Below are 23,220 nucleotides of genomic sequence, written 5' to 3' on the forward strand. Positions count from 1 at the left end.
CAATAGGCAGTAGCTCTGACAATCCAGTGTTCTTACAACAGTGCATTACTGTTAAGGTTTGTTGATTCTGTGACTTGAACAAAGTCTGGAATGGCCCAAATTTGAACTTGTATTTGTGATACAGGGACAAAAAGACGGTTTTCATTGCAATGTCAGCAATTTCAACCCCCTTTCAGATTTCAACCCTCATTTACAAATTCAAAGGTTGAATTTCCTGGAAGCTGGTGAGGGTGAGGATATGTCTAGTGATGGGGAAGGGGACTTGGGGAAGCATAAGGATGATATGGGAAATACAAATGAATGGACCTTGACGCTAAGACAAGGCCCAAAACAGCGGACTAACCCAGGTCAGAGGAGAGATGATAGAGAGCTTCTCCAGAGAGTGTGGGATTATTGGTGAGTGACACTATTTGTGTTTTGCTTTCATAACACATTGCCTCACCACAAGCTGTTTGTTTTTTACACATTAAAACAATGTGTTCTGCAGATTTGCAAATTCTGCATCAACCTTAAACTGCAGCCTGTACCATTATAATGACAGGTCATATTACAATACAGGATGCGGGATTGGTACAACTCAAACTGCAGCCCTTAGCAGTTACCTTTTAATGATGAGTGATCATGGATTCTATCAACATGTAACATTAGAATAAAGTCACATTCAAACATTACTAAAGAATACATGATTTTGTGAAAACTGTTTATTACTGTATTAGTCAGAACAAAATGCAAAACCTTTGCTGCATTGTTATGGGGCAGGAAGGCAATTCCTTTTAAAATATACAAAATCTTATTTCATCTTTATCGAATAGCTTAAAAAAAACAACAATATTGTGTTTTCCTGTCCCCTTGTCATATTTTTTATCTAATAGTTTTCATTCATAACCTCTTGAAATTTCAACTTAATTTTGGTACGCACAAAACACCAGCTTTCGACAAGTTTACAGAATGTTCCCCAAACCCAGAAAAACAAATGACCAGGACAGTGATCATTCTGTTTTGCGTCCAACAAGGTCCAGTAATGACATTTACAAAAATACCAACAGAGACTGCATTTGGAAATCTCTTGATTTGATCAGAGGTTCATTCAGTCTAATATAAAACCCTAAAAAAAGGACTCTCTATCTCTGAGCTATTACCACAACATGCCTTGATGATGTCTCATTATTTATTTTCAGTGTTAGCTGAGGAATACATTCCTTGCTTTATAAAGGATGTCACCATTTTGTTTACACCATACAGAATAAACTTGAATTTTTTATTGATAGTTGTCACAGACTTTGTAAAAGATTTTGTTCTAGCTTACATCATTCTTAGGACAAGAAATCGAATAGAACACTATTCTAATAAATTCTAAGGACAAGTGACCTGTTTGCATATTTAGGGTACAAATTTTCAATGCAACATTTATGTTATTGTTTATGTGTTTTGTTCTAACTTGAAATAAATATATATCTACATTTGTTTTTTTTGCAAACATTGTACTTATCTGCAACATTTCTAGTGGATTTAACATTTTCACATGTAGATAATTTAACTTCATGCAAAGAAAAATAGGTTTCAAGGAAATCAAATGAACCATGACCATGAATGACAATCCTGCCCTGGTCTGATCAAATGCTGGGCAACTTTAAAGGAGGAGGTTATATGATACAATTTTCTAGGAGAAAGTGAGGACTGCAGATGCTGGAGATCAGAGCTGAAAATGTGTTGCTGGAAAAGCGCAGCAGGTCAGGCAGCATCCAAGGAGGAGGAGAGTCGACGTTTCGGGCATGACCCCTTCTTCAGGAATGAGGAAAGTGTGTCTAGCAGGCTAAGATAAAAGGTAGGGAGGAGGGACTTGGGGGAGGGGCGTTGAAAATGCTATAGGTGGAAGGAGGTCAAGGTGAGGGTGATAGGCCGGAGAGGTCAGGGAGAAGATTGCAGGTTTGGAAGGTAGTGCTGAGTTCGAGGGATTTGACTGAGACAAGGTGGAGGGAGGGGAAATGAGGAAACTGGAGAAATCTGAGTTCATCCCTTGTGGTCGGAGGGTTCTTAGGCGGAAAATGAGGCGCTCTTCCTCCAGCCGTCGTGTTGCTATGGTCTGGCGATGGAGGAGTCCAAGGACCTGCATGTCCTTGGTGGAGTGGGAGGGGGGAATTGAAGTGTTGAGCACAGGGTGGTTGGGTTGGTTGGTCCGGGTATCCCAGAGGTGTTCTCTGAAAAGTCAATTGTATAACACAGAAAGAGTCCTTTCAGTACTGTGTGTTTGTGCCATCTAATGGAAAAACCTTTCCAGTAAGACACACCCCCCGCCCTTTCCCTTTATTTTGCCAGTATATAACGTATTCCTTTTACAAAGTTGCTGTTGAATTTGCATGTACTTTTTCAGTCAGTGCATTGCAGATCATACTACTGGCTACTTAAAAAAATGCCTACTCTTCTCCCCTTTGGTTTTTTTTTCCCAATTATTTTAAATCTCTGCCTTCTGTTTATTGAGAATTGGAAACAGTTTCTGGTGGAACTGAATCATCCTTAACTGATTGAGTGTAAACAGGATGTCTAATTTGTCCCTCATGTGACATGGCAAGAGAGGCAATATTCATGAAATGTGGTTGTTCATATTTTGGAAAATAGCCCTTGATTGTGTTCTTTGTCAAAGTACATTATCACAAATAGATCAAGTGATTGATTTGACACAAAAGGGAGAATAAAAGACAAACAGCCCCAATATATTTAGCACAGTGCAATAGCTGATGAGAACAAGGTAACAAACTGGTTAAAGGCTTTCTTTATAGCAAAATTTGCAAACACTACAGAATAAATCAATGTCCATTGCTGCAAACACATGGGATCATCTCTGAGAGGAAATGACAAGGAATTGAAAACTCCATCATAGACTGTGAATATCACAGACCATGTAAAAAATACATATTTGTTGCACAGATTGAATAGTCGTCAATCTATCTTTTGAAGTTTCTTTTTATTTGATTACCAAGCATGCTTCGTTACTTTTCAATCAGCTTCTTCTTCCTTTTAAATAGCAAATAAATTTGTAATTGCAAGTTTTGCAAAGTCCTTTCCATTCATTAAAAAAGATTGGGAATAAGAACAGACCATGTCTATTGTTTAGTTTTGGTCTTTCACCCACTATAATTTAGTCCTTTTTAATGATAGTTCTCATGGATGTTCACAGTCATTTAATAAAAATAATTGAGTGAAATTGTATACAATGTTTCCATATTGTTGCTGATCATATAGTGCCATCGTGTTAGTTTATTTAATTATAAATTGACATTATCTTTCTTGTGTACTTATACGAATTGACTTCGGAAGGCATCGATAAACCTTCACGTCCCAGCTATAACTCACACCCTTGCCTGGTAATGTCATATACAGATTCCTAGTTGTGAACTGTCTTACAAGCCTATTTAAGAAGATGATATGACATTACAAACAAAGAAGCTTTGTTTATTAGTAACAACTTACATCTCAGGTTGTATTGGGTTGGTTTGCATCTTTACCCATTCGGCATTAAACATGAACTGCTGGGGGCCCAAAGGGACCTTATGTCTGAAGGATTGTATACTGTTCATTGACAGTGCCTTATTTCCCCTCTGTTGAAATTTAACAGGTTCTGTTATCACTGGAACTCTCTAAGCATATTCTTTCTTACTGATGTTATTGACTGATTGAACCAAAGTTGTGGAAAGACCAACAAATGGATTTATTTCCATTTGCTCCACATTCTTGATTATATTTCCCATCTGGGGCCAAGCACAGCCTCACAAGGCAATGAAGAAATTCCAAGAAGGAATGATCTGTCATTATCTTTGGTGGATGAGTGGCTCGGGGAAAGAAAATTGTGCTGGTGCTGAACATTGTTCTGTTCTGAGACATACGCAATCCTGACTGATTTTGATCTTCATGACTAAACTAAGGCATTGGAGGGAAGTGATGTTTGTTGCCAATTTACAATTCAATTTATACTTGCTAATGAAAAAGAAATGTCACTTCCTTAACTAGCTTGGACTTCATTGACTAATCAACATCAGTTAATGTTCCTGAAATTCTGATGGAGCAAGTGCTGCTGGATACAAGACAAATTACTTTATAAAACAAAAGGGCAGCCTCAAAAGGAATGATATTTAGTGACTTTCTCTGTTAAAACCATTAATGATTTCACCGTTATTTCACATTCTACAAATCCATTTCCAATAAATGAGAAAAATCAAGAAAAAATTCCTATTAGGGTAATTTACAAGTTGTTTAAAATTAGTTGACATGAAAAGAATCTCTCAGTATTATGATTAATGTTTCTGAACTTCTATTTAGTCACATCAAATGTCCAGTATCCACTTGGATTGAGTGGGTCAATGATCCTGAGATTTAGTGTGGTTTAGGAGATAGCTCTGGAATAATATTTTATCGTTGGATGTATTTGCTTTCCTTGCTCTGCTCATGTGCACTGGGTGCTTAACATCAATTGCAAATGGTCATGACTGATAGTTTTCCATGTGCAATGTTTAATGCCACTGTTCAGTGCAAACTCTGGAGGAACATTATGTGTAAGCAACATTGTTTTAGAGAAAAAGCATGGATAGGAAACAAAGACATCAAGACATCCATCATCACTGGTGTCTATAGTAAGAAGTCAGAACACATGGAAAATGAGCATTTCAGTTAACCATCAAGAACCAGAAGAGTACTGACTTAACAATAGTTTCATTTCATCTGTTTGTATTGCAAGTGTTTATGTAACTTAACACTCATTTATTTATGACTTTTCATCCATTTGAAATTGTGAATGGAAAGATAGGAAAAACATCCCTGTCTTGAGTCACCATGTCTACATAACAGCAAGGAACGAAGATAAAGGGATAATAAAGCTACTGTCATTTATTGTGCCCTAAAGATGTTCAGTCCCGACATTAATCAGTGATAAGTTATTTATAATGAATCAGAATTAGGATCCAAAAATTGAATTAAATGATAATTGGACTGAAACCTGTAAGTCAATTTTCTTGATCAGGATAACACAAAATTGTAACATTTATTTGTGAAAAGAATCAAATTACAGACAATTCAAGTAAGACATGGACACCCCCACCCTAACCAGAGAAAAGAAACTGGCTAGTATTTGAATACAAAATTTAAGGTTGCTCAATTTAAATATTCAGGCCTAAAATCGGCGTGCTTGAGGCAAGTGATATACATTTTGAATGTGGTGTCAGCACAAGAAGTTTAATCACTCCAGAAATACTGAAGTCTTCTCCTTCCATTCCACAGTGTATGATAACGACTTGTGTTGTATCACTCCTATTCTTTACACAGCAGTTACCTAGTGGACTGCAAAACAACTGAACATCTTTGTAACCAAGGTCAACCATCACTTTTTAAGCGGTGCCTCAATGGAAGTGAGGTTAAAGAACTGCATGGAAAATTCTCGAGCTTTTAGCTGGTCATAAGATTATAGAAAACATAAATATTAGTTAATTTACTTTTATTTTAATTGAATTTCTAAAGAATGATACAAAATAATACTTTGCATTCTTCATTTGAAATTTTGCAAAGTGAAACAAGTTGTCATTCTTTGTATGCATAGGATAACGTTTTTGGCTTCTGAGGTTAACTGCCTATAGTGACTAAATTTGTGTACTCAACTTAGAATGAAAAAGTACTGGCTTTTTAAAAAAGTTTAATTGTTCAAAATGTCATTTAACCTTCTTGTCTTGATTAGGATGTCTATTGAGGTCCTCAGCATTTCACCTTCAATTGTAACAAAATGATTCCCAGAGGGTCTAGAATGATCAATTTGCCTTCGATTGAGAGAATTGTCTATCATATAAAGATAGACAAAATCCAGTTAAATTAAGTTTGATTTGTGCAGTAAGATCAAAACTCTCAACTGGTCAAGGAAACTAAATCGGATATATCTGGATTGGGGATTAGGGTTAAAGATTTAAATATTCTCTGAAAATTGAAGAAGCTGTTAAACGTCCAAAATCATCTTCTCACAGCAGCTGTGTCCTTCTGCATGATGAATTTAGGAGGAGGCCAAGTGTCCCACGGCTTACCTTTGTTCATTCAGTTTGTTTGTGCAACAGTTGTGCATAGCATGGGGCCTCAGTACATGCTTGTATGCTTTTTGTTCTTAATATTGGCTGCAGCCAACCACATGTCCCTTCCTCATATAAAATGGGAACAATAAACTGGGAACAATAAACTTTTCTATGGAGAGAGAGGACAGTTAACGTTCAGCTCTACCATGATGCAGTTTTTTTGCCTTACTGCAAACCCACAGGATGTAACAGCTGAAAAGAAAAAGGACTGGGTGGGGGTACGCTCTGACTAAAAATACAGAAAGTACAGACAATGTAACAACTCATTTAGTGTTGAGAAACTGTTCCAGGAAACAAAAGTTCTGCAGCAACTAGTGCAAAAAGCAAAAGTCTAAACATTAAAACACAGTGTATAAAATAGCATGAGAAATCAGTCTTGTCTTGCAAAGTCTTTCAATCAGTAAAAGTTGTATCTTTGTTGATTTGAGGCTGGCTCCCAACTTCTGTTGTTTCATAACCTAGATGACCTGGTAAGCTGTGATTTGGAAGCTAGTACAACCAGTTCTGATCAGGTGTGACCGTCATCCTTGAATAGTACGCCTGTAGTGTGCAAATCAAACAGCGGCATAAGTCCTTACTCATCACTGGTTGAGTTATCTTCCCAAGTTGCAAGCCCTCCAAAGTCCAATCCAGTACTAGTCTGTGTTGCAGAGACTGTCACTACAGTATGCAACAGGATGAGTACCAGGACACATAACTTGAGTCTACTATTACACAGTTTTGACGCCACAGATGAGGCAAGTGAGGACCTGTGACACAGCGGTGGATTGGTTGTTTCTCTTGTCCCTTTGGATTGTTTATTTGAAACTGAACTATGCAACTCCCACCTGACATCACAACACTCTTGTTCAGGAGTGGTTGGGTGACTGTTGGGCAGCTCTGTGTGACAAAGAAATCAAACAATTAAACATGCAAATATTGACACACTTTCTTGTAATAACACATAAGACTATTTCACACATTTTTAGATTAACCTTTTGTATTCACACAGTTTAGCAGTACAATTATCCCATGAACTTAGTATTTTTTGGAAGTTCTCAACATATGCATTTCAAAGGTAATGCCAGGCATAAGAGATAAGGCAAATAAATAATTACATGTTTGATATGTAGTACTGTTTGCACTGGCAGTCAAAGACAGCTTAACTGGTGCATGGAGAGATATTCTTAAATTATGTCCCATGTTCCCACTAAGTTGTGCAGCCACTGAGATGGTCTGCGCATGCTGATCAGATTGACGATGTATTGATATCCACTTCTAGAAGTTGCGGCTGTACGTGGACCTCCGAGGTTCCCTGTAACAGCAGGAAAGATTAGACGGAACAAGGAGAGGAACATATGAGTTAGGAGGAGGCCACTCAGCCCCTTGAGCCTTCTCCACCATTCTGTACAATAATACTGAATCTAGTTGTGCTTTCCACTACAAGGACAGTGTCCTTTTTATTTTTGTGTCTTCAAAAAGTGTGCGCCATGATAAGAAAAAATTGTTTCTACGTATAGTGATTTACCAGGATGTCTGCATAATTCCCCAACAAGGAATTTGATCCCTATTCTGAACTCTGTTGGTGTGGGGTTCCCACAGAATGCAGATGATCAGGAGCCAAGAAGGAGTTTGCAAGAGAAGCTGACTGGTTTTCAGCTAACTAACTGAGAAAATTGGAACTGGAAACAAATCACAGAAAGAGTCAAAAAGAGGCACAGAGATGTTTGCAGTTGTTCTGCCCAGCAGAAGCTGCCAGTTCTCTGCAGTAAAAAATAATTCAGTTTGAACCATTACCTTTCCTGCAGAAGTTGTTATGAGATGTAACTTTTGAATTGATAAATCAGAGACATTTAACAAGTGAACCCTTCACTCTGTTTCTCTTGTAGTCCAGGGGAAGTATTTAGAATCAGGCAACTGAACACCAGGGGTCTGGGTAACCAAATAAGTGTCATCTCAACATCAGAACCAGGAAGCACAGAGCACAGAGCTCACTTTCCACTTTTTCTACCTCCACCAATTATTTACATTCCCTATTTGTTTTTCTGTGCATGTAAGAGGAATTATATAAGAGGATTAAAACTTCAATTAGTAGTCTTACATGCCAGTGGTTTATATCCACGTAGCGGCATGGTGGCTCAGTGTTTAGCACTGTTGCCTCACAGCACCAGAGTCCTGGGTTTGATTCCAACCTCGGGTGACTATCTGTGTGGAGTTTGCACGTTCTCCCTGTGTCTTCATGGGTTTCCTCCGGGTGCTCCAGTTCCCTCCCATAGTCCAAAGATGTGCAGGTCAGGTAAATTGGCCATGCTTAAATTGTCAATTAGGTGCATTAGTCAGAGGGAAAAGGGGTTTGGGTGGGTTACTCTTCAGGGGGTCGGTGTGGACCTGTTGGGCAAAGGGCCTATTTCCACAATGTAGGGAATCTAATCTACTTATAATAAATAATTATTATTATTCACTCCAGAACCCTATTCCCAATTTCTGTCAACCTTGGTCTGTATACTGTAAAAATGATTCTGGAAGTATTGGCTTGATTATAGAAGCCCTACAATGTGGAAGCAGGCAATTCAGTCCATCTTGATCCTCTGAGGAATATGCCACCCAGGCTTAAATACCCTTCCTTATCCCTAAATTCTTCATTTCCCGTGGCTAATCCAGCTAACTTACACATCTCTGGACGGTATGAGCAATTCACCTAACCTGCACACATTTGGATTGTGGGAGGAAACTGGATCACCCAGAGGAAACTCACACAAACACGGGGAGAATGTGCAAACTCCACACAGGCAGTCACCCGAGGGTAGAATCGAACCCAGGTCCCTGGCGCTGTGATGCAGCAGTGCCGCCCAGTTTTGGCAAACTGCCTCAGTAAGGGTGACACAACTCTGCTTGATTTTGTCCTTTAAGCCAATTCTGCTTTCTGCACATTGAGATACCGGTCCAGAGTATCTCTGGGTGAGTGACCATGAATACACCGTTCTGGAGGCTGCTTCCTCCTTCTCACTCATAGTCTTCAATTTCTCATCTACTGTCACATTTCTTTATTTAACATCTGTACATAGTAAGTTCTTAAATGTTGTTCTGTAGTATTATGTCGAAGACCGCTCACCACATGCTCATTATTGTTGGGTATTTTCTCTCTTATTGATGTCAGAGTCCATCTGATCAGTTTCATCATCATAATTTACATGAAATTTATTACACCACATATTCCATTTTCCCAAGCCCACCCTGCCCATAACTCTTGAACCCCTTGTCTGTCCAGGAAGTCAATCTAACCCAACTTTGAATCAATAATCCAGTCATCTTTGCCTCCTGGAGAAGAGAATTGGAACCAAGGTCAGTCCTATCCTCATGTTCTTGATTGGCAATTGTGTTAACATCGACCATTTGTGGAACTATCAATCTCCCAGAAAACAATTGACTTAATTCCAACTGTTTCACAACTCAATCAGTAAGCTGTTTGCAAACAAGCCATTTTTTAAAATACAGCTAAATCCTTAATTACCTCATTTAGTTTCACTGGCACAAGATTTAACAGATTGCAAGATGTGTGTGATACATTATCTGTCTTCTCCGCTCTGATAAATAGCCATCAACAACTGTCTTTGAATAAGGCACAAGTGTGGAATTTGGTTTAGGTTATCTGGTGAAAGCAGATATCTGATGTTTAGGGGCTAGTGCAGACGGCGTGGAGCTAGGGTAATGAATGGCTGCAAGCTAGCAGTTGGGAAACCTGGAAATATGAATTTAAAATCAGGATGTGATCACCATATTTGGAATTCCACTGATAGGCTGGTAGCCTTTGGGAAGACAGACCCAGCACCATAACTGGGAGGTGGAGGGAAATCTTTAGAAAGGTCAGTGAAGCTGAAATAACTCCACAGAGCCTGGCATCTCATCACCAAGTCCCCTTTTATTTACATGTGGAGTGTCTTTGAAACTGATCCAGCTCCCTAAGAGCCTGCTGTCAGAGTGAACAGAACCCCCAACACTCCTGTTTATATCTGTCAGCCAGGGCTCCCTGATTGGACCAGATTAACAGCCCCAATCAGAGAACTCATATCCTGTGAGGTCCAACTGGGTGACTTTGTCACAATCACAACACAGGCCAGAGACGAAGAGTAATCACGGTCATGTTTATGTTGCTGAGAGCAGACTTGGCAATGGCCTGAAAGGATTTGAGCAAGGAGTTATAAGAATGATAAACCTATACCTTGGAGGAAATGTCAGATACAGGAACTGAAACAAAAAGGAAGACTAGAGACACAGAGTCAGGAAACATCGAGCAAATCCTTGTGAAAATTAAACATTGCATCAATCAGTCAGATTCATTGATTTAAACAGCAGCCAGGATAATGATACATCATGAGATTTATTGCTTGCTTTGTGTCAAATTCAGTTTTCTTGACTCATGGCTTCACACTGTGCTGTTGTTTTTGAATCAGCCAACAAAGATCAACAAATTTGTTTTTGTCTCATTGCTAATTAATGGTGAAGAGGATAGAATAATGATTTATTCCATTCATTGTCTCAGTTCAATTCAATCAGTCAAGATACTGACACTTCAATAAATTAAGCAGTGGACATCACCATTTTATGTTTATATCCCTTGATATACCAATCTTTTTCCCCTTTAACTTTATCTTCTGAGCCTAAGCAGGTACAAACCCAAGATGGCCTTTCATTTCAAGAGGTGCTTATTTGTGAGAGGCCTTGTCAGCTTGTAGAGCAAGACAGTTGAGATCAGAAGTAATAGAATATTTGCCAAATGTATCCAACCCTCTTTAACAGTCAACTAAAAAAAAACAAGTTGAAGGGCAAGTCATACACTTAACACCATTCACCTCATTTCATTCAATTATCCTACCACAGTTTGGCACAGCATCTAAAACCTGAGCAACTAATGGTGTTCCTTTGCCAATGACATAATTATTGGACTGATTAGAATTCATTTCAGCAAACTATTGATAAAAAGATATGAATTTGATCAGACATTTTGCACAGTCAAAAGTAAACAGTCATAGAGAAACAAAGATGTATAGCATGGAAACAAACCCTTTGGTCCCAACTCGTCCATGCCAATCAGATATCCTAACCTCATTTTGTCGCATTTGCCAGCACTTGGCCCATATCTCTCTAAATGATTTCTATTCATATACCCATCTAGATGCCTTTTAAATGCTGTAATTGTACCAGCCTCCACCACTTCCTCTGGCAGCTCATCCCATACACGCACCACCCTCTGTGTGAAAAAGTTGCCCCATAGGTCTCTTTTAAATCCTTCCCCTCTCACCCTAAACCTATACCCTCTAGTTCTGGACTCCCCCACCCCAGGGAAAAGATATTTCCTGTTTACCCTATCCATGCCCCTCATAATTTTATAAACCTCTATAAGGTCACCCCTCAGCCTCCGATGCTCCAGCTAAAACAGCTGCAGCCTATTCAGCATCTCCCTACAGCTCAAATCCTCCAACCCTTGCAACATCCTTGTAAATCTTTTCTAAACCCTTTCAAACTTCACTATATCCTTCTGATAGGAAGGAGACCACAATTGCATGCAATATTCCAAAAGTGGCCTAATCAATGTCTTGTACTATCGTGTCATGACCTCCCAACTCCTGTACTCAATACTCTGACCAATAAAGGAAAACATATCAAAAACCTTCTTCACTATCCCTTTCTACCTCAACTCTTGTTTCAAGGAACTATAAACCTGACTCCAAGGTCTCTTTGTTTAGCAACATTCGCCAGGACCTTTCCATTAAATGTATAAGTCCTGCTCTGATTTGCTTTTCCAAAATACAGCATCTCGCGTTTCTCTAACTTAAACTTCATCTGCCACTCCTCAGTCCATTGGCCCATCTGATCAAGATCCCGAGGTAACCTTCTTTGTTGTCCACTGTATCTCCAATTTGGGTGTCATCTGCAAACTTACTAATTATACCTCCTATGTTCACATCCAATTCAATATATAAATGACAAATACATGGAGAATATTCTTTTCTAGTTGTAATGGGGTGACAAGCATCAAAGAAAAATTCACTGAAATATTTCACCATTAGATGCAATATTTCACATACAATAGCTTACCTGTACAAAGGAAACTTGGCAGTCCACCATAGACAAGGTCCTCATTGTCTGGTAAAACAAATGGACATCTGGTCTGGACCTCCAAACAGTATTGCTTGCAAGGAATTCTGGAACTACAGTGAAACTGTGTGGCCTCGAAATACTGGGAACAGAGCCAGGCTTTGTAGACAGCCTATAAAGAAAATACATGGAGTGAGTATGTGTGGGATTTGAGTTCAATAATTGAAGTAAATTTGAAGGGGTAAAACAGGTTACATATGACAGTAAAGTGGCTTTAAATGCTAAATAAATCAGGTTAAAAGTTTCCATGTATGTCGAGATTTGCTGATACTGACATTGCAACTGCAGCACTTGTGTTGATTGAGCTCACTATGCACAGGTATTGATGTTAAACTGTCAGTGCAAGCCTTAAAATGATGAGCCGAACCCAGAGAAAAGCAGATTGAGACTTCTGGGAGGACAGAGTTTTACATCCTTTAATTCTGACCTGTTTAATATCCAAATTACACTGTGAGGTAAGTGTTGGCAAGATAATTACTGTGTTTCGAGAGCATTTTCAGGTCTGTCTCACACTATAAGTGTAGCACTGCTGGGGTTCTCATTATCGATAGGATCTATTTGTGAATAATCTTTGAATGACTTGTCAAACAATTTCCCTGCATTTGTTATAAAATGAAATGAATTTCAAATTCATCTTATGTCCCAATAGCAAATTAAGTTGAAGATAGAAAACAATGAGCGCACGAGTTTAAACAGTACAGAAATGTTACAATTTACCTCTGTCCATTCCACTTCACTGTAAAGCACCCCATTTCATCAACATAGCTTATTATTTGTGTTAAGTTAAAAATCACACAACACCAGGTTTTTTAACTTTGTACATCCCAGTCCAACACTGGCATCTCCAAATCATTATTACTTGTGTAAAGCTCCATGTCTTCTCATCATTTGTTCGTTACTGTATTATCCATTTTCTCAGTCACCATTCACTCTGTTTGACCTCTGAAGGTGTTGATCCCTTATTAGAGTATAATTTCCTTAAATCTGGTAGAACCTTGAGTATGTCATCCATGTGAGCCATGATTGGTTTATGAACCATAACAGTGAGTGTTGTTAGTAAACTATTCCATCACAGGCATCATCATACCAGAGCCTGATGTGATCTTTATGTGATATCCTGTACGTGTTTATGATCAACAGAAGACACTTGATTGTGACCTCTAGAATGTCGCCGAACTGCCCCCTCCTAGCTACTGGCTGCTGAAGGAACTTTTGCTGCTCCAGTTGATTGATGGAGCATAACCTAGGACCTTCTTTCTATAGACCTCAAATATTCTTTTGATAAAATAACTGAGGCATCATTCAGGTATTATTCTCTTTCATATTTTAAACAGACATTTGCCCCAATCTTAACTGGAGTGGGTTTATCCTGCATGGAAAGGAGAGTCTAAAATGCCAGCAAGACTGAATTAGCTTCCTCACTGCAGAGTGTTCACTTCACCACATGTGTGACTACAAGGAAGCCAACTTGATAGAGTGGAATAGTTCCAGATTGGGCGGGGAATGCTGTCGGAGACTTCCATTCAACAACAGATTAGGAGTTTACTGTTGAGGTAGTTATAACCATGGTTGTGTTTTGCTACATCCCTGGCAGTGGCTGGTGTGGTGGTGAGGGCAGAACTCCTAGTCTTCAGGAGTCTACAATCCTGAAGCATTGCCTGCAATTGATCCAGCATGAGAAGTAAGTAGGGGGAAAAGATCCTACAAGCACTCTTATAAAATCACCTCACTTTCCCATGCTGACACCTATCAAAACATATTATTTGTCAAATTTCCAAAATCCAGAGAACTAAACCAGCCAGGTAAAACATGGAATTAGATATGTGGGAGATGGATCTCACTTGAAGGTTTTACAACTTTTGCATCCCATCTAATCCAAACTCACTTGTTTTTCCGAGATTAAAAGTCCCCCAAACACTTTCTGTGAAACCATGTACCAAATGGCTGAGGAAAAGTCATCTCAACTCGAACTGTGAGCGTGGTCTCTCTCCATGGATGCTGTCTGACCCGTTGTGATAACCAGCATTTGCTGTTTTCAGAAATTTGCTCCTACACTTTCATCTCACCTCTGAAATTCAGCTCTTTGCTCGATTTTTGAATGTTTTGATCAATTTAGTAATGAGGTTTGGAGTCAAAGGTCTATGGCAGTGTTCAGACTGATCATTGATGAACAGACTGTAACTCTGTAAGGGTTGCTTCAGAGTACTGTTCCAATATCAACTATTACCTTGTGGATGATTGAGAGCAGAAGAAAGGGGGAACATTGTATTTTTCTAAATTTTGTACAAACTTGGGTATTAGCAGGTGGATGAAAGTGATGACCAAGTGATATTATCGCTAGACTGGCCTACATGTGACTCCAGACCCACATCAATGTGGAACAACCACCTGACGAAGGAGCAGTGCTCTGAAAGCCAGTACTTCCAAATAAACCTGTTGGACTATAACCTGGTGTTGTGTGATTTTGAAGTTAACACAGCAATGTGCTTAGCCGGTGAGGGCAGAATCCAGTACGTTATTCTCTTTGTCATTTCTGTCATCAGCAACTGTAAGCCCAGTCAAGTAAATCTGACTTAATTAGCAATGGCATCATTGTGACAGTGACAGACATTGAAGCCACCTGCCCACCTCAGTTGTACACTTTGTGCTGCTCTTACTCTCGATGCTTCTTCCAAGTTGTGTTGAGGATTGTTCATCAGCTGAATGGGGACAGACGGCAGTAATGAGTTTACTTGAAAGGTTTGCTTCTCCATTTTTGAACTGATGCATGAAACATCAGCTGGTCATGATGATGGATGGGTTTGTGACAAGGACTGTAAGGTGTATTTTGGTGCATGTGACTATGTCAAGTTTGTCTCATCTGTAGATGGGTTTTTCCAGAGAAGGGCTTTTGCCTGAAATATCAATTTTCCTGCTCCTCAGATGCTGCTTGACCTGCTGTGCTTTTCCAGCACCACTGATCTAGACTCTGATTTCCAGCATCTTTACTCAGTGGGTTGTGAGTTCATGGAATGCCCTGCCAGTAGCAGTGGTGAACTCTCCCTCTTTATGGTCATTTAAGCGGGCATTGGATAAGCATATGGAGGTTATTGGGCTAGTGTAGGTTAGGTAGACTTTGGTCGGCGCAACATCGAGGGCCGAAGGGCCTGTACTGTGCTGTATTTTCTATGTTCTATCTGCAGTCCTCACTTTTGCCGGGCTTTTCCAGATGTTAGTGACGAGGATATGGCAGAACATGCATTTGTCATTTCCAATGTCCTTGTGACGCTGGCTGCTCCATTTGGCTTTATCCTTATTCAACTCTTTTGTAGCATTTTGACTCAATAACTTCAGTAACCTGTTCGACTATTTCAGGGAGCACTTAAGGAACCAACATTATTGTTTCAGGGATGAACATTAGTGTTGATCTGGAGTTATTCTTAGGCTGGACTGAGTTAAAACAGTAGATTTTCTCTCATAAAAGACATCTGTGAACCAGAGCAATTTTTACAACAATCCAGTAGTTCTATGAACAATTGCTGATAGCTAGCTTTTTTGGTTCCATTTCCGCATAAATTGAATTTAAATTCAAGCTGCTGTGTTAACCTCTCTGGAACCATTCACATTGGGGATTGGATTTCTAGCCCAGTAACATCACCACCGTGCTAACAATCCCCACAAAAGCTACATAATGCACTGTAACACCCAGCAAAGGTCAGTTGACAACAGCTTCCAATTCCCAAATCTCTAGCGTCTTGAACATCAATGCAACATACATCATTAAAATCTCCTTCTGAGGATGTACCTAAGCACATGGACTGCATGATAATGAAGCCAGCTCGCCACTATCTCTTCAAGGGAAATTAAGAAGAGTAACAAATGTTAGCTTTATCAGTGTTGCTTACACTCATTGAACAAGGGTGTGATGATGTGATGGGGTTGTTAGCCCAACAGACTGTCAACTAGAATGGCAAAGTCAGAACAGCCTGCTCTAAACTGAAAGAATGACCAGTAAGGGCAACAGAAAAGCTTACAATTAACGAATCTAGGGTTGTGTCCAGCAAATGTGAAATGAGTTCCATTCCACTTTTCCTTTGTCTGCATTAAATATTAATAACAATTTAGCCAATCATCTGAGATGTAGTGTTTTTCATGTAATATGGTGAATATAAGGTCAGGCTGAGGGCCATTTCCTGTTAGATTTTGAACCCAAAATTAAGTCATCTTTCTGTGCAAAAAGAAGATGCAATACATTTATTCACCATTAGATGGTGGCATATATCCTCCATATGCCCCATCGCACTCCAAAATAAAGCTAAATGTAACAAGGCAGATACTGAACTCCCTGCCTAACAATACAACTGCTGAGAAATCAGTTCGAATTAAGCTGCTATTAAAGACATTAAGATGCTAAGTTAATGGAGCAATATGGACTGTCATGTCAAGATTATTCATTTGGAAACTTAACAATGACATGTCTCCTGTTGGTTATAAATACGCAAAAACAAAACAGCAATGTGATTGTCCAGTTTGGAGAAAACACTGCATCTTACTTTCAAACTTAGAGTTCCACAAAACTACCATCTACCCACACCATTTCTACCACTGTGAATATGTAATGAATGTGGGTATGTGTTAATTGTGGCTCAGCCTTGTAGTAACTTTACTTCTGAGTTGCAAAAAGTTGCTAATGGCAACGATCAAGATTTACATTCCAGCAGCGTACTGAGGAATTGATGTGCTTTTGGTAGTGACACCTTTCAGATGAGATTTTAAACTAAGGCCCCATTTCCTCCCTGATGGATGCCAAATATTGCACAGTGTCTTCTTGAAGAAGGAAGGTTATTCCCAGAGCACTGGGCCTGCATGAGAGTCAATTATTTTTTCCTTAAACTGAAACTAATTCAAGGACCAAGACTTTAGAATGCTGGGGTTTCACTTCCCATTCACTCAAAGGATTGCTGGCAAATGTATCACCACCAAAACGTATCTTCCTGCAGCTGTTTGCATGCCAACATAGCAATGATTGGCTGGAGGTGACACGTCATCAGCCCTCACTCAGCAAGATATCCTCCTTCAGAGAACCATCAGCCAACATGATTGGTAGTTGGCACGTTGTAGCATTGCCAGAAGGTGCAGTGTACAGGAATGGTGCAGGAGGCCATTCAACCCACTGTGTCTGCACCAGCTGTCTGAAAGAGCATCATGATTTAGTCCAATTCTCCTGCCATTTCCCATAATCCTCAACACTGTCACTCTTTAAATAATCATTGAAAGCCATCTTGAATGTCTCAGATGAATAGCCTCCCACATACATTCAGGCAGTGCATTCCAGACCCTGACCACCTGCTGAGAAAATGTTTTTTTCTCACATCACATTCTTTTGCAAATGACCTATACCTGTGCCCTCTCATTCTTGATCGTTTTATGAGTTGGAATAATTTCCACCTATCTACTTTGTTCAATCCCCATATGATATTGAAAACTTCTATCAAAGCTACTCTTAACCTTCTTCTCTTTAGGAACACATTCCTAACTTCTCCAAGTTGTTTTCATATTGAAGTTTATTATCGCTGAAAACATTCTTATAAACTTGCAATCTCTCCAATATGCTTAGATTGTTCCTAAAGTGTGGTGTACACAGCAGACCAGCTGAGATCTAACTTGTACTTTTTACAAGTTTAACTTAAATTCCTTGCTCTATGGCCCCATGAAGAAAGCCTATAGTTCTGTATATTTTAATAACTGCTTGATCTACTTGTCCTGCCACCTTTAGTGACTTATGCACTTGATCATCCAGGTCTCTTTGCTCCTGTACACACTCCTGCATCTCCATTGTCTTCTAACCAAATTCTATCATGTCACCATTCTCTGCATTAACTTCATCTGCCCACATCACCAACTTGTCAAAGACCCTTTATGGTTTTCCACTGTTTCACGGTTTACAATGTTTCCAAGTTTTTTTTTAACCATCTGCAAACTTGGACATTGTCTCTACACACTAAGATTGAAATTAATGCATATCAGGAAAAGTAGGGATCCCAATACAAACCTTCCTCCAGCTTAAAATATCCATTGTCTTTTACTCTTCATTTCCAATCCCTCAGCCAACTATGTCGCCATATTGCTACTGTCCTGTAAATTCTATGAGTTACCAGTCTGTTTGGTGTCACTGCATCAATTTGCTTTTGTAAGTCTATGAAGACAATACATGAACAGCATTCTAATGATCATTTCCCTGTTACCTCTTCAAAAATCAAGTAAGTTAGTTAAACATGATTGCCTTTGAGAAATCTGTATTGGGGATCTGAATTAACCCACGTTTTTCATATGACTATCCTGGATTATTATTTCAAGGAGGTTCAGGCCAATTGATTGGACTGTAATTGCTGAGTTTTTCTCACTAGTTTTTTTTCAAATGGTGTTATTTTTGTAGTTCTCATCTGGCACCACTCCTGAATCGAGAGAACAGTGGAAGGATATTGCCAGTGGCTCTACAATTTCCGTCTCATATCCTCCAATATTCTTGGATTTATCTCATCCGGTCCTGGCACTTTATCAGTTTTAAGTATTGACAACCTTCCAGTGCCTCTTCTTTATTAATTTTTAACTCTTCTGGTGACAGAATTTTCTCCTCTGTATCCTCCGATGTATCCTCTCTCACTTTCTGCCTGCCTTCCAAAAGCTTATGGTTTCAAATAAAGCTGTTGGACCATAACTTTGTGTCGTGTGATTTTTGACTTTGTCTACCCCAGTCCAGCACCGGCTCCTCCACATCATCTTTGCTAAAGAGGGAGGTGCTGCCCAGTCAAAGACATTTAATACTTGAGCCATGCTCTCTGTCTCCATCTGTAAACCTCTTGTTTGTTCTATAATCAATTCTACCCTTTCCCTTACCATTATATTACGGTTTAAATGCCTATCGAAGACTTTGAATTCGCTTTTATGTTTGCTGCTGGACTTTTTTCCTACTCCTTCTTTGCTTTTCTTATTGGCTTTCTTGCCTTCCTTCTGAACTTCCAGTGTTCAGCCTCAAATGTAGTTTCCACCTGAAACTTGTCACAAACACACTTTATTTTTCTGTAATTTGAATTCTGTCTGCTTTTGCGTGGAGGGTTCATTGTCCCACCTTTCCTTCCCTCAACTGTGCTTGGACCATCTCTTCTTTGAAGGTACACCATTGTCCAGTGACAGCTTTTCCTGGCGGGCCTTGGTCCAACTCTATGGAGCCCAGCTCTGATCTTTTCTGAATGAAGTCAGCTCTTCCCAGTTACATATTCCTATTTGCATTGTTCTTTGTCCTTTTTCAACAGTATCCTAAATCTTAGTATATAATTATTGCCATGTCTTAAATGCTCTCCCATTGACATGTCCTGTACTCGACCTGCCTTGTTCACAAGACCCGGGGCTAGTTTGGACTCCTTCTTTATTGGACTGGACATGGCTTGCTTTAAAAAAAAAATTCTTCTGAACACAATCAAGGAAGCATTTCCTCTTTCTGTCCTTTACACGACAACTATCACAGGTTATATTTGAAAAATTAATGGTCCCCCATTATAACCACTGTATGCCTCTGGAACTATATGTAATTTCCTTGCAGATTTCCCTTGCAGGCCTGGGATTACAAGCTATTCCCAGAACCGAAGTCAGGGGAGTCTGGGTCTAGGGAAGTGTTGGGCTCTCAGCCTGGGAAAGGAGATGAGGCCAAGAGGGAGGAGGCAAAATGGCTTGAAGTGGGAGAGATGGGGATGAGGATATTTGTGGAAAGGCCAGGGACAAAGGCGAATCTTTTAGGTCGGCTGCTCAATGTTGATGGAAGTACTCACTCCTTTACTTACCGGCCGAGGTCAGAGTAAGGTCGTATTTCTGGCTCCTATCCCATAGTAAGATGTACTCCACACTCGGGGGTATAAGCATTAACAGGTTAAATTGAATGTATGCATTATAACAAAGGATAACTCTGGTACACAAAAGACTCAAGTTCTCATGCAATCTGATGTGCATGCTCAGTCGCTATTATTAAAGATAAAGTTAACTCTTTATTCAATGCCAATGTTCTTGAACTCCTTGTGCCAGACTGAAGATTAGGGGAATTAGTGGGAAGGGAACCAGTGATTAATGGTCATTAATTGGCCTCAACTAGTGGAAACGTAGGCTGCTGTAGGCCTTGTGGGTCCCATATAATTAACTGGGCATTTCAGGGACAAGTTGGGAGTTAACTGTATTTGTATGGCTTGTATTTCCCTCTATGGTTGGATCTTGAGGAGGCAACCTTTGCCTTGTCTTAGTTGGAGACTCCTCACCACCTCTTTATTGCAAAGGTCCACTGCACCTTGTGCCATTCCAGTATATTATAATAGTGTTATTATTTATTACTATATTTTGAAGAATGAAAGGTGACCTCATTGAAATGCACAAAATAATTAGGTTTCCCAGTTGCAGAGTCCAGAATCAAGGTCCAAATTAAAAAAAAATGTGGATGCCAAGATGAGTAGCAATTCTTTTATTCTCAGGATTGTGACCATGTGAAGCTTTGAAAGTCTCTGCCACTGAGGGCTGTAGATTAATGGACCTCAGCTTACCAATGGCTTACAGGGTTTTGGTGATGGGATCGATAAAGGGCAATAAAGTGTTCGATCAGCCACGATAGTATTGATTGATGGAGCAGGCTCAGTGGGCTGAATGGCCTGTTCTTGTTCCTATTCAACAATGTCGCTGGTGGACCATTAGATCGCAAGAAACAAGAGCAGAAGTTGGCCATTCTGCCCATTGAGTCTGCTCTGACATTTGATTGTTACTGAGCCCTATTCTTTTGCCTTCTCCTTGATCTGATGCATTAGCCAGACCGCTGTCAGTCTGATATCTCCCTGATGCCTAGGATCAAGGAGGAATGCAGGGGCTGGAGGGGCTTGGTGGGAAAGGGTTGAACAGCAAGGACAAGGTGGGGCTCTGAGAAGCTCCCTTTGGGAGACTAGGCAATGAGGACCTTTGAACGAGGGACATCTCCCACCCACTTTGCCCACATAGGGTCCCATAAGTAAATACACCAGAATTTGATGGTTATGGTTCTTCATGACAAAAGCCCACTCAAGTAATAACAGCGAGAATAAGATGAAACCCTTAGGTGGACATCAAGGACCGTAGTTTCTGGCAAAGTGAAAAAAGCATCCACTTCTTTTCACCTGAACCTTGTTGGGGTAGAGGGAGGAAGATGGAAAAGCCTTTTCCGACTCGCCTCCCAGCTGATTGAATGTTCCCGGCTTCCAAACCCTCCTGAGGGAAGCTCCTACCCAGTGTTAGCACAAAAACAATGTGTGTGCTTGTGTCGGGAAAAATCAAATGTCAGCCAGGATTTTCAAATTCTTATACTGAACCTAAGCCCTGAATGGAAGATACAACACAATTTATAACCACTCTATTGATTGCTATTTGTCTGAAGAGGTTGAAGGTGAACTTATAGAGGTTTAAATAATCATGAGGGGTAAAGATTAAGCAAATGGCAGGCATCTTGTTCGGGGGGGGTGTGTGGATTTCAATACTAGGGGGCATTTTTTAAGGTGAGAGGAGAAAGATTTTAATAAAGACATGAAGGGCAAGTTTTTCACACAGCGTGGTTCTGTGGAATGAACTTCCAGAGGACTAATTGGACCAAAACACCTGTTTCCGTGCTGTATGACTCTATGACTCAAAGGACATCATGTTTTCTCACTCTAAGGCTAGAGAGCAACACATATACACCAGAATCAACAGTAGGAATGAAAGAGTTAAATTAAGAAGGCGGGTTGTAGAGAACTGGCTTGTAGGAGCTCTTGTGGTACTAAGGTAGCGTCCTGACTTCTGAGCCAGGACGCCCAGTTTCAAGTCCTATCTGTTCTAGAGGAGTAAAATAATATTTCTGAACAGGTTGATTGGAAATGTAAAACTAGTCCCTGTATTGAAAATTAAACCATGATTGAATCCATGTGCTTAGGATAATTAAGAGAGTGAATGGAATAGACAGAGAAATAGATTCTCTCTGCTAAGTATAAAAGGTTCAGAGAGGAGTAAGGGTATGGAATGCTTTGCCTGCAATGGTAGTAGTTTAAGTGCATTTAAGTCGTAATTGGACAGGCATATGGACATACATGGAATAGTGTAGGTGGGATGGGTTTCAGATTAGTATGACAGGGTGGCGCAACATTGAGGGCCGAAGGGCCTGTTCTGGGCTGTAATGTTCTATGTTCTAGGTTGCAAATGTGTTGCTGGTCAAAGCACAGCAGGTTAGGCAACATCTCAGGAATAGAGAATTCGACGTTTCGAGCATAAGCCCTTCATCAGGAAGGACTATGTTCTAGGTTCACTTGTTTGCACAAAGTGTGGTGAAATCTGGAACTGCCTTCCACAGAAAGCTGGTGACATTCAGCAAATTGAAAACTGAGGCTGACAGATTTTTATTAGGCAAGGTTTATGAAACCAAGGTGGGTACAAGCACATGGAACTGTGGTAGAAATCAATGTTGATTTAATTAAGTGATAACATAGAAGACTTCTTCCTGTTATGTTCCAGAGGGTTGTATCACATTGTTAATTAATTTGAAGACATCATGTGGCAAGGGCAGACCAACATTAGAAGAGAATTTCATGAATAATCAGGAACAAGGTCTCCAAAGAAAAATACTAAATGCTGGAAAAATTGACTATTTATCAATTTGGCACTGACATGTCCAATTTGCAACCAACACAAGTCTACTATCATTTAGTCTGGAGCATAAAATCCAACAGCAAAGATGATATGAGAAGTAAAACAACACTGAATAGAACAATTACAGGGTCATTACAGGTTTGACAGGAATGATACAAACACAATATAAACTCAATAATAGTAAAATGGAGAAAAGTTCACTTTCATTGTAAGGGATCAAAGATAAGGATGCAATCTTCTTCACTAAAGGGATAAAACAAGGATACATTTCTCTTTAAAAGGGAATTAGATATCGACTTTAAAAGGGGGACAAAAATGGAGGGTT

The 23,220-nt window shown here is 39.7% G+C and overlaps 1 protein-coding gene across 1 annotated transcript in view; it reads right to left on the bottom strand.

The window, feature by feature from the left end:
• Positions 1-6,675: 6,675 nt before the first annotated feature.
• LOC132816633 (NALCN channel auxiliary factor 1) overlaps positions 6,676-23,220 on the bottom strand; it is a 525,973-nt gene continuing 509,428 nt past the window's right edge. The window contains exons 2-3 of the mRNA XM_060826457.1: positions 12,177-12,348; positions 6,676-6,980 (exon numbers count right to left, since the gene is read on the bottom strand). Coding sequence (XP_060682440.1) covers positions 6,676-6,980; positions 12,177-12,348 — 477 coding nt within the window. The remainder of the gene's footprint in view (positions 6,981-12,176; positions 12,349-23,220) is intronic.

Source organism: Hemiscyllium ocellatum, chromosome 6, assembly GCF_020745735.1.
Source record: "Hemiscyllium ocellatum isolate sHemOce1 chromosome 6, sHemOce1.pat.X.cur, whole genome shotgun sequence".
Lineage (NCBI taxonomy): Eukaryota > Metazoa > Chordata > Chondrichthyes > Orectolobiformes > Hemiscylliidae > Hemiscyllium > Hemiscyllium ocellatum.